Genomic DNA, 16775 nt, shown 5'->3' on the forward strand with positions numbered 1-16775 from the left:
GTATCTCGTCGGTGACTACACCACATCGTTCCATTTTATGGGGTGACACCCGTTTTATGTAATGCGCTCATTGAATAGCACAAAGAATTTTCTAGATTCCCCTCCCTCTTCAGTGCATTAAGTCCGCATCAACTACTACTCGAACGTAATGCTGGATTCAGATCAGCGCGAGACACGACACGCGATGCTCGATATCCAATGAACTTTTCCGAGAAAAGCTGTACGCTTATTAGATATCGTGCATAGCGTGCCGCGTCATCGCACTAATCTGAATCTAGCATAATTGTAGTTAAATTTATCTCTCCATCATCACATTTCTCTATTTCAGAATTTTTCTTTATACTCTAGAGACAAATCATGTTGCGGAAGAAAAATTTTAAAGTTGGCTACTCTGGCGAGCGCCATTGTGGTCTTCCGGTGGTAGCTCGCGTGTTGTTCCACTCGTGTCAGTCTTTTCCGGTAGGACATCAAGATGACGGGCTTCAGCCAGAAGGTTTGCACTTAAAAATTCAATATTTCGGGCAGTCGAAATGGCTCTTCTGCGGTGCACGCATACGATCATGGTTACTTAACATGGGAAGTAACGCGCGAATTCTTTAATGATCCCAAAAAATTCTTTGTTATTGGAGAAAAGAAAAGAATCGTCCCGCTTGAGGACGTCGCGCACGTGTCTCCGGTAGATTCGACCGTATTTTCCGCGTAAGAATTGGAACATTGTACGTGTTATCAAACAATGCGAATTTCGTCATAATATATTTATTTCCTTGATACAAGATTTCCATGCTTTCCATGTGCACCGTGTGCGTGCCAGCCTGATTGTGAATATCCCTTGAATCGCGTGCATTGTTTCCTGCATTATAGAAGCATCGAGAATCTCGCGGAAAACAATTTTCGGTTTTTGTAATGGAGTTTATTACCATTACAGCCAATATTAATAGATGGCCGCGGCCATTTACTTGGACGATTGGCTGCTATTGTTGCCAAGACCATCCTGCAAGGCAACAAGGTTATCGTTGTTCGCAGCGAACAACTGAACATTAGTGGTAACTTCTTCAGGTTTGTGAATCTTCGATGCTTAGCGGTATTGTATTTCAAATTTGATTAGAATATTAAAGGCGGTGATAATATAAAATATTATAATATAGATTATTTATTAATAAAATGTTAGATATAGTTGAGATAATTGAAGGCTTATCAAATTCATTTAATAATTTATCATATTTTGGTATACAATGAAAATAAAAATAATGGCATCTGTTATTGATTGACTATATTACATATGATTTTATATGATACAGGAAAATATGAACAATTCTATTTGATTGATGCTATCTATTTACAGAAACAAATTGAAGTTTATGTCTTTCCTGCGTAAAAGATGTAACGTAAATCCTGCACGTGGTCCATTCCATTTTCGTGCACCTAGCAAGATCTTTTGGAAAACAGTCCGTGGTATGTATGGAGATTATATATTGGTGTTACATAGAATAAGAATATTGCACATGATTAATAAGCATACTTACCTACATTATTTGATAATGTAATGAAAAAATTATTTTTTATGATGTTAAGACTGCATATGCTTGCAATGTGGTCAATGCAAAAAGAGATATTAAAGAGATCTGTTTTTTTAGGTATGATTCCACACAAAACACAGAGAGGAAAAGATGCTCTTAGGCGATTGAAAGTTTATGAAGGGTGTCCACCACCATACGACCGCAGGAAACGTGTCGTTGTACCTGGTGCTATGAGAGTTATGTGTCTCAAACCAGGTAGAAAGGTAAAAAATATTTCATGTAAAACATCCAACTTTACTTAAATTCTTGTGCATGAATTTGATTATTAAGATAACAATGATGGTAAGGTAATTTGCGTCTGAAACTAGTCTACTTGACTTTTTGTGATGCGATTTTAAACTGAGTTATTCAATCTATAAAATATTTTTTTTTTGTAACATGGTAATATGAATACTAATACAAATTTTTTTTATTTTTAGTACTGTCATGTGGGTAGATTGTCTCATGAAGTTGGATGGAAGTACAAGGATGTGGTTCGCACATTGGAAAATAAGAGACGTGTCAGATCCATCCTTGAAGTTCAAAAGCGAAATAAGCTTAAGGTAATTAATATGTTCATTTATCAATGTTTATATTTTACATTCATATTCTTTCCCAAAAATGTTTATGAATTTAGATATTTAGCATTTGTTTTAATCATTGCTTTCTTTTTTTGCAGAAACTCACCAAACAAGCTGGTGAAGCAGTTGCCAAAGCAACGGCACCATACACAGCGATCATTAATAATTTTGGATACAATTAATATCGTTACAAAAATAATAAAGCTTCTTAAACATCTTAATTCAGAGTAATTATTTATAAAGAAATGTCTTGGATATTTTCTAAAATGAAGAAATTAAAAGTAGTCAAAAATTATAAAAAACAAGTCTAACTTATAATTTAAACTGCATGTCTTGGCGCATCGCAATTTTAAAATTTGGATGGGGATGACATCCATATATCTTTTATGTCAAGTGTTGGTTTTCACACATTAGTAATAGAGAGTAATATCTTTCGGGCTATCAATCATATTTTTGCAAAATTCAAAAAAGAAAATGAAATATTTAACATAAGATTTGTACTTTGCAAATTTTTAAATTCCTGAAAAATATGATTTAATAGGTTATAATGTATTAAATATTGTCACATGAATTATCGTAATTTATAGTTTCATTTACAAACTTGAACGTTGGAATCAATAACTCAAAAAAATGAGGTGTGTAATGAATCATATGTATAATAAAAATTATTTTATTTAAAATGAAAATAAATACTTTTATAGTTAATCATTTCTTGTCATATATATACAAAATATAATAGTCTTAGTTTTCTATAGAATCCACAGTAAATACAACTGTCCCGCCTTTGTCATTATCTTCCTCGTCATGAACTTCATGTTCCTCTTCATTATCAGATGAAGAAGACGAGGAAGATAAATCGTTTGTATGTGACCGATAATTATCAATATTCTGTGGTATAAGGCCAACACTGTGTAGTCCTATTTGATTAGCTAGACGTTCCACTGCATGTTTCGCTTGAATTTCCTGTTAAATATTAAGATATTTGAAATAAAAAATATTTTTCTAATAAAAATCACACAATGTAAAATGCTTTCCTTGAAAAACTGAAATAATATAAAATTGTAAATTTTAAATACCTGTAACTTTTCAGTTTGTTCCTTCTGCAACTTTAAAGATTCGTTCAAAGTTAAAATCTTGACTGCACCATGAACTATAAGAGGCGGTGTAGCTGCTGTGACCTCCCAATTCTTATGTAGTTTTCTTAATTTTTCTTTTGCTGGATCATGCACATTGCTTTTTGTTGTTTTATATGGCTTAAAAGGCTCTTTCTTTTTATTTGTTTCCTGTGCTTTCTCTACTTTATCAACGATATATTTCACATGCTCTATGTCTAAGGGATCTGTTTTGAAAAATTCAATTTCTGCTATGTCCTCTGGTTTGATAAGGCTTTCTTCATGTGTCACATGTATAATCTTCTTTTTGTGAACACCAGTTCCTGTAGGCTATTAGTAGAAGAAACTGATTATATATGTTATATCAATTAATAAACTTTTCAATGCTGTATAAGATTTACTAACCTGAGCTAATATTTTTAATGGATCTTCCTCATCGTCATCACTGTCTAATTCAACAATTTTAGTTGTATCTTCGTTATCATTATATTTCCCTGTCCATTCTAATTTGCTCATAGCTGCTTTGCCTTCAGATGCTATATTAAGTCGTGATAGCAAATTAGCTGCCTCCTCTATTTCATTCCTAAGTTTGAGTTCCTCCAATATCTTGTCATGAAAGCTTATAATTTTCTCTCCTTTGTCAGGAAGCTTTGAAATAAACTTCCTAAAAAAAAAGAAAAAAAAAAGAAAAATAGATTTATAGACATTGAAAACATTGGAATATAATAGTTTATGCCCTACCTACTTATTGGCAAGAATTTTTTTCTGCCTCTCTAGAAGCTCTTCCAATTGAAACTTTTGTTTCTTCCCTAAATCATCAATGTAGCCTTGACTTTCTTTCTTCGGAGGAGGCGGTATGTCACCAGGTATTTTTCTAATGACATTTTTTGAAAACATTTTTCGTCAAATTTCTAGAAATGGAAAAATTTGATTAAAATCTAAATAGCGTCAAATTATGCAAGATGGAAATTAAGCGAAATTCTATTACATAAGCAATGTTCTCTTAAGAATTGTGTGTGTAAGTTCGGAGAAATTGGGACAAAAAAATTCACAGCGATGCGATATTAAAAAATAGTTACAGCGCAAGCTACTGAGAAATAAATCTTAGCTTCATTTCAGGTAAAAGATATCGAAAAGCATATTCAATGCGTATCTCACGTTTAATTTCAAACAATGTCATCGCGAAGAAACACAGATCTCAGAAAGATCGATCTTCAGAGGCATTTCAAACGAGCTGTGATGCTGCGTTATTACCTCATCGAGTGAAATGAACGCGTAAAGACAAGTGAAGAATGAGATATAGGCCTTCTTTTTAGCTGAACTTCTCTTCATATTGGAGAAAAAATGAGAACAGATAAATGATGCAAAAAGTTCAGTTAAAAAGAACAGATTTAATATTTCTTGTAATTACACTACACACATTACGTTGTATCTTCTGCGTTTGAAATGATAATAGAGAACGAGGTGAAGAGATAAGGTGCATCTCACAGATCCACCAATCAAAAGTGCTAAGTGTCTATTTCTACCAATGTATAGATTTTTAATCTCGGTTTAATTTACTATCCTTTTTTAATTCTTAATTCTATTTATTTTTACCAACATAGATTAACTTCAATTTCGATTTATTTCTCTTCAGTTTTTTAAGAATTAAAAAAAGATGAAGAGTAAATTAAACTCACAGAAACGAAGGACATGAGGACGACTTTGATTAAATGCCGATTTCGATCAAGTTTACCCAGAGAGTAGTCTCAGAAATGCGACAAAGTCGCGAGATATCGCGAGACTCCAATTATTTTTCTTTCCTTTTTTTGTGCGAATCGATACGAAACGGCGCATCACATCCGAATGGGACATGAGACATCTGTAATTGTATTTCTCTGTAATTGTACTTTTCGCACTTACCGTCTTCCCTCTTCCTTCCTCCGACGTGCAATTACACGTCTCTCGCGCCTCGAGTGCAGAAAGCGCGAGTGAACGTGGGGAACGGGCCTAAGGATTCCAACCTCGATGAGAGTGCGAGGTACGATGTTCGGCTCGTCTCCCGACCACCACATCTGAGTCCGCGCCAATAAGACTGCCCGTGGAGAGTTCCGCGCTCGCGGCGGGTTCGGCGAAACCCGGGGGGGCGGGACTTCCTACACGCGCCGGCGAGAGAGGGACGTGGAGTTATGACCGAGGGCCCGATCGGGAGCAGCGAGCTCGCGAGGCGCACCGCCGCCAGTCCTCAGAAACGATGAATTGCAATGGGGGATCGTCCGTAGCTGGCGAGGCATGCAAGGCGAATGTTTCCATGGACAGCAGACCGATTGTCACCTGTGAGTTTCATGGTCGCCACCCCCCGGCCGCACCGCGCCGATAACACGGCCGTCCTCATCGGACATCGTCCTCAACGCTCCCGTCCATTTGTCAATCCTCATGTGACAGAGGATCTCCTCTCCTTTTCTCCGCTCGAGGATATCGCTAATAAAATTTGCACTGATTAACGCGTATCTCCGAGAGCCTCTCGATGCCACCGAAGTTTTTCTTCAAGGCACATATGTCAACTTAATATTTTCATAGAAAAATGGATTAGGGTTGCTCGAGATAATTCGGCCGATTTTGCCCGATTTTCTTTCTCCTTGTATGCAGGAATTCTATTTAAGTTCGTGTGGCAAAAATATGCAAGTTGGACTTTGTGACGGTTTCTTGTAGTATGAATCTAATTGTGCATGTGAAGATATACTGTTCCAATTTATGCAAATTTTTTACATTTAAGATAGCATAGCCTAAGATTGGAATAATTTGTGCGGTGATACAGGTGCGGGAGATGAAAATCTGTTTTCTACATTGGAAAAGAATTTACTCCAAGCTATACCTGCAGATATGGTAGAATGGCGTAGGTCATTCCGCAGGCCAATTAAACAAGTGAAACTTGGGGCTACCTTCGTGCCATTTTCCAGAGATATTTTGCCTACTGACAAAGATTGGCATCTCATAAAACAACCAATCTTTCATATTTATTGGACTGAATGTTCTGTAAGTTTAGAGATGTCGTTTGAACTAATTTTAATTTTCATTATATGTATAAATTAAGTAATAAATTTCAATATATATATTTCTTTGTTTATATTAGATATTTCATCATTAGATAAAATTCTGGATATATTTATGTTTATTTAATAATTTAACACAATAAAGTTTCATATTACATGTCTTGTAGGATGTTGATACTTACAAGACTAGTGTCAGAGATGATATTGATGCCTGGTTAAAAATATTAAATTTATATCACATTCAAGATTGGGTAATTGTATTGGTAGAAACGTATGATGTAAAGAAGGTCAACAAGTTATTGCCTAGAACTACTGTCTTGGATAAGATACGAAGTGACTTCGCTGCCAAGAATAGTGACAGGTATGAGACATTACATTTAATCTTGCTGTGCATATCAAGAAATAACATTTTTAGCTATAAATTATATTTGTGATTGTTAGATGTTTTGCTATAATTAATCCAATCAAATCTGAATTTCGTTCCGCGGAGTCATGGAGAGGCTTGATAAGTCGCATTCGTGTTTTGATGTTGACTGCGTATGATAGAACTCTATCGCGTTTTGAAGAAGTTATACGCGAACAGAGAGAAAGGCGAAATAATCCTAATTGGAATTTTTGCCATTATTTTCTTCTACAGGTAATACAATGTTTATAATAAATAATTATCTTTACTAATTGTCTTAATTCTGTTAATTTTGAAAAGATTTTGAAATTTATATCTTTCTTGTTACAAAATCAAATTGACATTTTAGGAAGAACTCGCGCTTGTGTTGCAAATGTTAGGTTTATATGACGAGGCATTGGTGCAGTATGATGAACTAGATGCTCTCTTCACACAATTTGTGCTCAATTCTAATGTAGGAGGTACAGTAATCCTTGTTTAAAATTTATTTTGATTTGAAGATGTACGTTATGTAATGAAATTAAATATTGAGATACAAAGTGAAAACCTAAATGTAGATAAACTGTTCATAGATACTCCAGGATGGTTAAGTCTGTTTCAAACGCCTCTCAATAACTGGGGAGGTGTGAATTTAAACAACGGTACAAACCATCATCTAAGGTTTCTTTTGGCTGAATGTAGGGCATCTTTATTAGATCTTAGAAGTTATTTGTTTAGTAGACAATGTGCCATGCTGCTCTTGCTTAATAAACCTTGGGAGGTTTGTATTCAGTTATGGATAATTAATATGTAACTTTATTCTAATTATCATATCTCGAAATTATTATTGGATATTACTCTTGACAGGTTGCACAAAGGTGCTTATCGTTTGTTCACAACACATTAAGCGAGCTAAGAATTTTAGAAGTACAGAAACCTGAAGGATCTGTAGAATGTTGGTCATTCCTCTGTGCATTAGAAGTTTTACAAGCATGTCAATTGTCCACCAACAATATTGATAATAATCAACAATTAGACTTGTGCTCTTTGCATACAGCTAGTTTATGGGCACTTGCACGAGACAAGGTAAATATATTATGTCTGAGAGACATTGTAATATTTTATTTATTTGTTAATATGATTGAATAATGATAACGAATATAATCCATCTTTGTGTTGCTTATACATTTTGTTTTATCTTTTTCTTTTTAGTTAGGAAGCTTAGGGAAATTGTGTGGCCTAATGCCGGGAAGTGAACCAACTAGTGAACAATTGCACACAGTTGTGTATCTTATAGCAGGTATAGGAGATTCGGAGCCGCAGATAGAAGGAAAATTAACTCCTACAGACAAGTTGAAAGAAGCGCTTTCATCCAAAGAAGCATTTAAGAAACAGTACCTGGAGCATGCAGAATTAGCCATGGGTACATATAAACATGTCGGCCGTATTCGATCAGCTAGATTAATCGGTAAAGAATTGGCACGGTTCTACAGCGAACTTGGAGAAAATCAGAAAGCAGTTGCATTTTTATCTGACGCTTTAAAAACCTACATGGACGAAGGATGGAATCACTTGGCTGTGCAAACACAATTGGAGCTAGCCGAGTGTTATAAACGGATGGACGATGTCGAAAAATATATTAAAGTGTGCGCGGCAGTAGCCAGCGCAAGTCTTTTACATATAACTGTTCGTAATACATATTTGGAAGAAATGTTAGGATATATGAAAATGATCTCTTCGCCTCAACCATTGCTCGCAGAACTTGGATGTGCTTTTATAATACTCAGTATGGAAGCTAAAGTAATGGATAAGATAGTACAAGACTGTGTAGTTAATGTCGAAATCAGTGTACAGAGCTTATTTCCGCGGGAAGTAAGATGCACTGGCGCTGCTATCTCTGTAGAAGAGATACAAAAGCCATCTATACCTAATAAGAAAAAGGGATTAAAATCTGTTGAGCCTCCAGTACAATTGTAAGTATTAATGAATGAAACACATTTTTGTTTATAAAAATATAATAATTTAACAAAACTTCAATGAGAAGACAAACTATAAAATATAATTTATATTATTTTATATATCTTATATATCTATAATATGGCATTTGTATGCATGCTTTCGATTTCATTCTATTTCAGATTATCAAAATGTACATTAGAAGATATGAAACTACTTGATCTCAGTTTATTACGTTTGCAAGTATATTCTTATTTGGATTACAAGGAAGACAGGAGTCTTGGCTCTGCTAGTGTTATTAACAAAAATACAAAACCAATTGTGAGACGCTCAGATAGTGCAAAGCACAGAAAACCTTCGATTAATGTAAAGGGCGATTTTAGCAAAGCGCTCTTCTGTGATGAATTCGTTATGAAACCCGGTATAAATACATTTGTCTTAACAAGACGAGTGAATCAACCGGGTTTGTACAAAGTTAACCAGTTATCATTGATGATAGAAGAAAAATTAGAATTTTTATCACCTGTATTGAATCCACGATTATGCTACGAAGTAGCAAAAACGCAACCAATGATATCCATAAATTGTGGCAGAGATTTATTGGCAGGTCTTGTTCAAGATATTGAATTAATTATTTCGAGCGGGAGTACAAAGATAACTGAAGAAATGAAATTAAAATTGCGTACATCACGCGGTTTGACAGTGCAATCACAAAGTATTGAAAAAGTAATGGTGAAGGAGTTAGAGATACCACTGCCAACATGCGAACCATTTCAAACCATAAGGATACAGTTAAAGGTTCTAGCTGAACTTCCACCAAAAAAAGATACTTCATCTATGGAACATAAAGTATTTAATATTTGCAATTCATTTTATCTTTTTTTTTATATAATAAATATTAATTGATCATTTTTTTAGTTGAATATACAATGTCCATGGGATTCCGAGGAAAGCATACCTTTACATTTTGGTCCACCATTGATGTCAAATATGAAACTTCACACAGCAAAACATAGAAAATTCATTCAGATAATCGTGACTGGCTTGACAAATCAACTTCTGCAATTAACTGAGCCTGAATTAATGACAATTTCGTCGATAGACGTTAACTTTAAAAGTTTAAATCCTGTTGCGGGACAAAGATTAGTGATAGGTAATGGAATGAACATTTCCTTTATGTGGGAACTTGAAATTGGAAAAGATGAAAAATCTACGATACCAATAAAGACTGACTTTCGTGTAAAATATATATCGGTTAATGATACTGAAGAATTATATAATACATATGTTGACGACGATCCATTACATATACATAATTTAGAAAGAATTGAGAAAGCATGTAGTGTTTACAGATGCAACTTTGATATTACAGATTATGTGGTAAGAACAGTTGCTCATTAATATATTAATTTAAAATAAATGATCACATATATATTCAAATATTTTTTACTTATTTTATATAAGAAATCATGGATTAATGGTAACTTAATATTGTAATATCTAGTGTCTACTTAAATACTACTAAATTTAAGTTAACATTCCACATATATTAAGTAATATAACATTAACTTATATTCGCAATGATATTTTCCAGACTTTATTCACAGTATCCTCAAAAGTTGAAACAAGTGGTGGTGGAGGAGAATTTTGTCGCGCTGGTAGTATGTGCCATCTGTGTCTTACAGTGATGCGCATGCCTAGTCTTAGTCCAAATCCTCCACCACAGTTAATGTATGAGGTTCTAGCGGACCAAACAATGTGGGCAGTATGTGGTCGGACAGCAGGCATTGTATCGTTAGAAGTAGTAGAAAAACAAAGCGTCACATTAGATGTGATGCCTCTAACGAGTGGTTATTTGCCCCTCCCTGTTGTTAGATTATCTAGGTATATACCTGCAACAGAATCGAAAAATGGTAAGTTTAAGAATTTTACATAATGTGACTATATGTAACACACTACTTGATTTGTTAGTTGTTGATTAATAGATTTATTTAACTTTTATTTTCTAATTTCAACAAGATATTACATTCATCTATATGTTTTATGAATTTCTGTAATTGTTTTATTTATTTCCATTTTAAGATATCGTCCGTAATAAAAATGATTTAGGATCTGGTCCTCGATTAGAGCCATTTAGTCCGGGACAAGTGTATAATGCCAGTAAAGCACAACAAGTGCACGTTCTGCCAGCAGCTCCATCAGAATCGAATTAAAGATGTATAAACTGTTGTTAAAGATATATACATGTTGCCTGTATGTAACAAGTGAATGTCTTTATTTAGAAAATGATTGCAAGTTTTTTTCTGTCAAAATGAACAATCATGTAAATATTTTATTTTATTTTCATACAGTAGATAAGGATTGCATTATATAATATTTTGAAACAAGCAAATCAGCAATGTATACGATAATTTAATATTTATTTTTTTGTATAAGATTTATAATTCATTTCCCTCGCAATTTTCTACTACTAAAGCTGTTTATGTTTTAAAATACTTAACTTTTTCGATTAATAACTAACGATGCTGTAAAATCTTTATTTAAAAACTATATGTCCTAAAATTTTTAGTTTCAATATATGTTATTCAATATTTTGTTTTGAAAAATTATATTTAATATACATAATTGTTTCATAGGCGAATTAGATTTTATTACGAAGTAATCATATCATTGCAATAATATGAAAGATCTCAAAAAAATACTAAAAACTATTCTATTTCTTGACGATCTGTTATGATAAATATTGCAAAAACTTGCTCCCTGTGTCCTAAATTATGTACTTATATATTTTTGTCATTTTATGTTAGGCATATAATAATATTTCCTTTCGTTGACTTTATTTTTTTCTATTCCAGGTTCATTTACAGTTTGTTATTCTATATACTACTTATTCTCCTTTTCGTTTAAAATATTGTAATATTTTATATCATCTTAATATTTTAAAAGAGATGGAAAGTGGATCTATATGATAATATATAAAAATCTTTCTTATATAAAGTGCGAAAAAATATATATAAAATTTGTACAAATATTTGTTAGGGATATACTCATAAGCTTGTGAATAAATGTTACATATTTTTACATATTTTATGTTAAGCTATAACATATAGTAATCTTTATGGACATAAATTTGGTACGTAAATTAGAAATTTATTTAATGCTATGTAAAATATGTATTGTGTTCGTTTAATAATATTCGTATATCTTGACTAAGAAAATATAGCTACAGGGAAAAAGAACAATATATCACATTCGGTTAGTTAGTTTATTCTTCAGAATTGAATATTATCAGACAAATCTTTCTCATGTTGCCATGTTTTTTAGAATATTTTAATTTTCTGTTTGTAAATTTCTTATTTGTAAATGTAAGATGATTGCAAAATACTCTTAATTATTGATATTTACATATATCTTGAATTGCAAATATTTTATAAAACCGATATTTATATAAAATTATGTTTATTTCAATTTCTTCATAGAAAATATGTCTACATAGCGTAACATTTATATTATTATATTTGGAAAAAATATCTATTTTTATTATATTTGTTGAATCTATGTGTCTAAGATATTCAAATCATTTTTTTATATAATAATATAATTTTGGTGGTAATGAGTTATACCAAATATTTATATAAAGTTGGAGATGCATGGTTAATAAAATATATTTTAATGAAATATTTTATTGTACATGTTAAATATTTTATTAATAGATAGAATAATATGTTATTATCACTTGTACAAAACTATTCTTACATTCTTAAAATATAGTGCGCTTAAAATATATAAGAAGATTCTAGTATAAGTCTCAATTGATTAAAATATAGACTTGATTATATATATTTCTTATATTTATATTTGTATTAATTTATATCTATAAATATTCAGTTATCTTTTAGTATACTTTTTTGAATTATTCAGATATATATCTTGATTTAATACTCATCAAAATAGCACATTTTCCAAAAATAAATATAAGCCAAATGTTACACATACCACATCTATATACGTAACAAATATATAATAATGTATTTTAGTTTTTTATTTCTATTAATAAATAATAAATTATATTTGAATTTAATATAGTAATATGATACATTAGCACTTCACAATCAACCTGTGATATGTAATCTTCAATTCATAAAAATAAAAAAAAATTTCTATCTAAATTATATTATTTCCACACAAGATACAATTGTATTTAATTTTTATATTATTTTAATACATATTTTATCAACTATGCATAACCATTTTTAAAATAATCTAACTATAGTTTAAACAATGCTGATTATTAAATATTTGCATTTGACATATAATTCTAATTGTGATAATCAATATTATATAGATTTTTAAATGTAAAATAAATGTAAGATAGATGAAATAACGTCGTATGGTGAGATAGATGAAATAAAGTCAACATGGTAATAATTAAGAATAGAAATGTAAAATAATTATCAAGTGGAATGTAATATCAGTTTTGTATTTCTAATTTGTTATATATAATAATGTATGTCTTATATACATTAATTTAGACATCGTTAAAACATATTGTTCATGTTAAACTAATAGGATTATAATCCTGTTACAATAATTTTTTAAATAAAACTGTACTATACGGCAGATTGAAAAATAATGTAAACAGTTCTTATTTTTTATAATGTGCGGAGATAATAAATTGTAAATAAAATTTATATAATTTATACAATATACATGTCGCCAATGAAAATGCACAAAGGATACTTTATTTATTAACTAAATAAGACATATGCAAAATAATTAAGTGATGTCTAAGTTACATTAAGGTTTCAATGAAAATGGTTCATTATGAATTTGGTGTAATAATATTGGATATAATGTTAAGATATAATATAATAATCATGCATACATATTTTTCTCACTATCAAGGAAGTTGTAGGTGTAGAAGTTGAACCATCTCTCTGCTGATATAGATAATTATATTTAGTTGAATCACATCATATCATCATACAACATACTTCCTTTCATTTATGCGTCATCGAATAAAATATAACAGTGATTCTATATTTAATAACTAGGTGGTGGTTGCTGTATCAGAAGTAGGCCATGTCTTCTTTTCATTGTAATCCTTTCCCTTGAATATTTATCCTCTACAGAAAATCGAGCTATAAAAACATTAAACATTTATTATTTTAGAATTGTTTTATAAAGTACGAAGTATATGTGATAATGTGATAATGTATCATTTACCTGGATGTGCAGAGAAGGTTGGGTTTCCATTAGGATCTACTTTCTGTAAAATTCAGAAATGAAGATAGATGAGAGATGTAAAAAGATCATAAATTTCATTTAAAAAATCAGAAATAATTATATTGCGCGATTTTTAAATGCATAGAAAAACTCAGAGGTGATTAATATATATTTTATACATATATTGTGTGATATCGTTATATATGTCGCGATAGCATGTCGCATAGAATTACCTTTAAGGTATACACTCGCTTTCCATTTTCGTCCAAATAATACATGAGATACATTTTGGAATACTTTCTTGACTTACAATTCTCTTTGCAATTTCTTTTATATTTTTAATTATGTCGCGTATATTTCTTCAAATTATGATTTTTTTCTTCCTTGATCAATATCTCCAACAACGCGCGGTTAGAATAAATGCAACATTGATATTTTCATATGTAGAACAGAGTCATACATCCGTCATACAAGAAGAAATGAAGTGATAGCCAATCGTCTTTCTGCTTCTCTAGAAAAATATTCTATTGGTTACTACACTTACGCCATGCGCACGTGTCGTTTACATGTAAACGAGCCGTTAGTATTGTATAACGCCAATTTGAATGAAGCTTCTTTTGCCGAATATATATTTTGTTTTATATACATTTTATTTTATTACATTATGGCTGCGTTTCGATATTCAGCCAGTACTGAAAATATATAGTTCAGATCGCGTATACTATAGATTTTCAGTGAATATCGGATCGCAGCCTGTATCTGCTTTAATTTTCATATGTTGCGTTTATTGAAAATATTTTGGATACACTAGAAAAAAATATGCGAAGAAACCTGTTTCATCAATAATTAAAATCTATCTCACTTTGCATGAAGTCTTTTTCTTTTTTTCTTCTTTTCTTTGAATGGCCTTGACATACAAACACACCAAAACGGATCAAAATATAATCTTCAAACAGAAATATAAAATCGAAAAATATTGAAGCCAAGTTAGAAGTGAATATTAAAGGAGAAAATGCAGACATTAATTCAAAAAATTTTTGCAAGACAGAAAAAGACACGTTCGTCTCATCCAAAGATCTCTAACAGACATCAATCGCAGTATATACATGGAGAATCGATTAATTGAATGAAAAATAAAGCATGTTTTAATGTTCCGTACATTATACACGTGATTGATTTCTTTATGCGTTTAGTTTATAGGTCAATGACAAGCAGGAAATTATTGCACATAGTTGTAGTCCGCTTTTTCTGCTAAACATAACATGTTTTGAAAAGAATAAAATTAATCTTCATTGATAAAAATAGACATAAATTGTCAGAACTTTTTATTTTATTATTCTTTTCAAAACATTAGTAATCTCGAATAATAAAAAGTGTGACACTGTCTCTCTTGAAGACACGAAAGTTTGATTATAGTTAGGAATTATAGAATTCTATCTCTTTCCTAAAAAGTTCCGGAGTTTTTGATGTATCCAAAAAAGATTCTGACAATAAATTTATATCTTCAAACTTCTACTTTTTACATTACTAGAATTTTTTTGAATATATCAAGAACTTTGAAATTTTTTGTAAAAGAGATAGAATTCTATAATCTTACAATAATCAAACTTTTATATCTTCCAGAGAGTTATATCTTTTAAAGTGTTAATTTTATCTTCATGTGATAAACATCCCCTATATTTCCGTTCATATTTTAAAATAATTAAAAAGCTACTGAGCGCGCGCATTCCAGTCCTCTTCATATCTGAAAGGCAATGTTCTTCTGATAGTCTTGTTTTGAATGTATTATTTATTCTTAAACTTAAATTTTATATTTTTAATCTGTATTGTTTATTTCTTTTTATTTTCATTGATTTTCACTTGATTTTTTTTTAGTGATTCATAGATTAAATATTATTTGATCATAAATTGACTACAAATTTTGAATATAAGCTTTATCAATAAAGATCATAGTAAAAATATTATGCGGAACTTATCGGAAATAATTTTGTATTCAAAAGAAAAAGAGAAATAAAATAAATAAGAAAAATAAAATAAATTTTAAAATTCTTAAATATGCGTTTATTTATATAATATTTATTTATATAATTCTTTTTCGCCGGATAGATAAAAAATTATTATTTATGGATAAATATCCAGTGAACAGAATATTTATCTAAAATCGACGCATAAGATAAGATATCTTTCAGAGTTTTTTATGAGATATCTTAAAGAATTCTTAAAGATATCTTAAAGTTGTCTTATGCGTCTTGTGCTTATTGAGTATGGACAAATTGTGGTCAGTCAAATGCGATATGGAGAGAACAGAAATCTAAAAATTTGGCTACAGATCTAAAAATAATTTTTTTGAGTCTTCAAAATTATTATGTACAACATTCAAATTGGTTGTAAAAGATCAAGATTTTTGCTATTGTACTATTATCATGCTTAAATCTCCTACAAAATAAAATCACAAATAATTCTGATTATCTTCAAATTTCCCGTATCTGACTAGACTTTTAGATTTGCTAGCAAAACTGTCCTTTCTATATAATTTTGTAAAAATTCGCTTTTGGGAATGTCAACCTCACAGATTTCGATATCTTACAGTATACAAATTTCCGATCCATCGATATTCTTACCCAAACAAAGTTCTATTCCGGATTCCTTGGTCAAAGAAATTTCGAAAGAGAAGCGATGGGCGCCTCGTCGCTCTCGGAAGATCTGACCTGCATGTATATTAATTATCGTACTTATTATCGGACAACCGCGTGACAAGCTGCCGGTTACAAACGTAGGCGCGACGTAGGCCTCGCCGGTGATTAGCCGGGAGACATCCACCAGGCGAAGTGCACCAGCCGCGGGGCAGCGGCGAGCGCGAGCGTGTAGGCGTGCTGATTGACAGTTGAACCTCGTGGCGAGAAGTCGGGGCGCGTAGTGAACACTCGTGC

The 16775-nt window shown here is 31.4% G+C and overlaps 4 protein-coding genes across 12 annotated transcripts; 2 read left to right on the top strand and 2 right to left on the bottom strand.

Annotated features, from left to right (window-relative positions):
* Positions 1-334: 334 nt before the first annotated feature.
* On the top strand, positions 335-2358 carry RpL13A (ribosomal protein L13A). The gene is made up of 6 exons (XM_011639800.2): positions 335-493; positions 926-1056; positions 1343-1452; positions 1635-1780; positions 1997-2119; positions 2236-2358. The coding sequence occupies exons 1-6, from the start codon at positions 473-475 to the stop codon at positions 2317-2319; spliced, it is 615 nt and encodes a 204-aa protein (XP_011638102.1). The 5' UTR covers positions 335-472; the 3' UTR covers positions 2320-2358.
* A 433-nt stretch (positions 2359-2791) lies between these two features.
* On the bottom strand, positions 2792-5293 carry Polr2M (RNA polymerase II subunit M). Of its 6 annotated transcripts, none has more exons than XM_011639795.3 (5): positions 5152-5293; positions 3995-4160; positions 3655-3913; positions 3214-3579; positions 2792-3100 (listed from the first exon to the last, which is right to left on the bottom strand). In XM_011639795.3, the coding sequence occupies exons 2-5, from the start codon at positions 4144-4146 to the stop codon at positions 2879-2881; spliced, it is 999 nt and encodes a 332-aa protein (XP_011638097.2). In that variant the 5' UTR covers positions 4147-4160; positions 5152-5293; the 3' UTR covers positions 2792-2878. The 6 variants fall into 6 exon arrangements, with proteins under 6 accessions (XP_011638097.2, XP_011638099.2, XP_011638096.2 ...); XM_011639797.2 differs by lacking the exon at positions 5152-5293 and adding an exon at positions 4985-5114; XM_011639794.2 differs by lacking the exon at positions 5152-5293 and adding an exon at positions 4929-5082.
* Positions 5294-5431: 138 nt separating this feature from the next.
* On the top strand, positions 5432-12297 carry SIDL (SIDL trafficking protein particle complex subunit 10). 4 transcript variants are annotated; one of them, XR_016139740.1, is made up of 13 exons: positions 5432-5564; positions 6047-6264; positions 6449-6642; positions 6723-6918; positions 7034-7145; positions 7242-7444; positions 7531-7749; positions 7876-8636; positions 8802-9468; positions 9538-9999; positions 10214-10532; positions 10702-10942; positions 11475-12297. XR_016139740.1 is itself a non-coding variant. In XM_089078899.1 (13 exons), the coding sequence occupies exons 1-12, from the start codon at positions 5483-5485 to the stop codon at positions 10830-10832; spliced, it is 3564 nt and encodes a 1187-aa protein (XP_088935025.1). In that variant the 5' UTR covers positions 5432-5482; the 3' UTR covers positions 10833-10872; positions 11475-12297. The 4 variants fall into 4 exon arrangements, 3 of the variants coding, with proteins under 3 accessions (XP_088935025.1, XP_088935024.1, XP_011638094.2); XM_089078899.1 differs by having other exon boundaries at positions 10702-10872; XM_089078898.1 differs by having other exon boundaries at positions 10702-12297.
* Positions 12298-13557: 1260 nt separating this feature from the next.
* Positions 13558-14315, bottom strand: Nop10 (Nop10 ribonucleoprotein). Its single transcript, XM_011639791.3, has 3 exons — positions 14079-14315; positions 13846-13888; positions 13558-13760 (listed from the first exon to the last, which is right to left on the bottom strand). The coding sequence occupies exons 1-3, from the start codon at positions 14130-14132 to the stop codon at positions 13663-13665; spliced, it is 195 nt and encodes a 64-aa protein (XP_011638093.1). The 5' UTR covers positions 14133-14315; the 3' UTR covers positions 13558-13662.
* Positions 14316-16775: the final 2460 nt, after the last annotated feature.

The sequence above is a fragment of the Pogonomyrmex barbatus genome, unplaced genomic scaffold (genome assembly GCF_055798465.1).
Source record: "Pogonomyrmex barbatus isolate J1 unplaced genomic scaffold, ASM5579846v1 scaffold3, whole genome shotgun sequence".
Lineage (NCBI taxonomy): Eukaryota > Metazoa > Arthropoda > Insecta > Hymenoptera > Formicidae > Pogonomyrmex > Pogonomyrmex barbatus.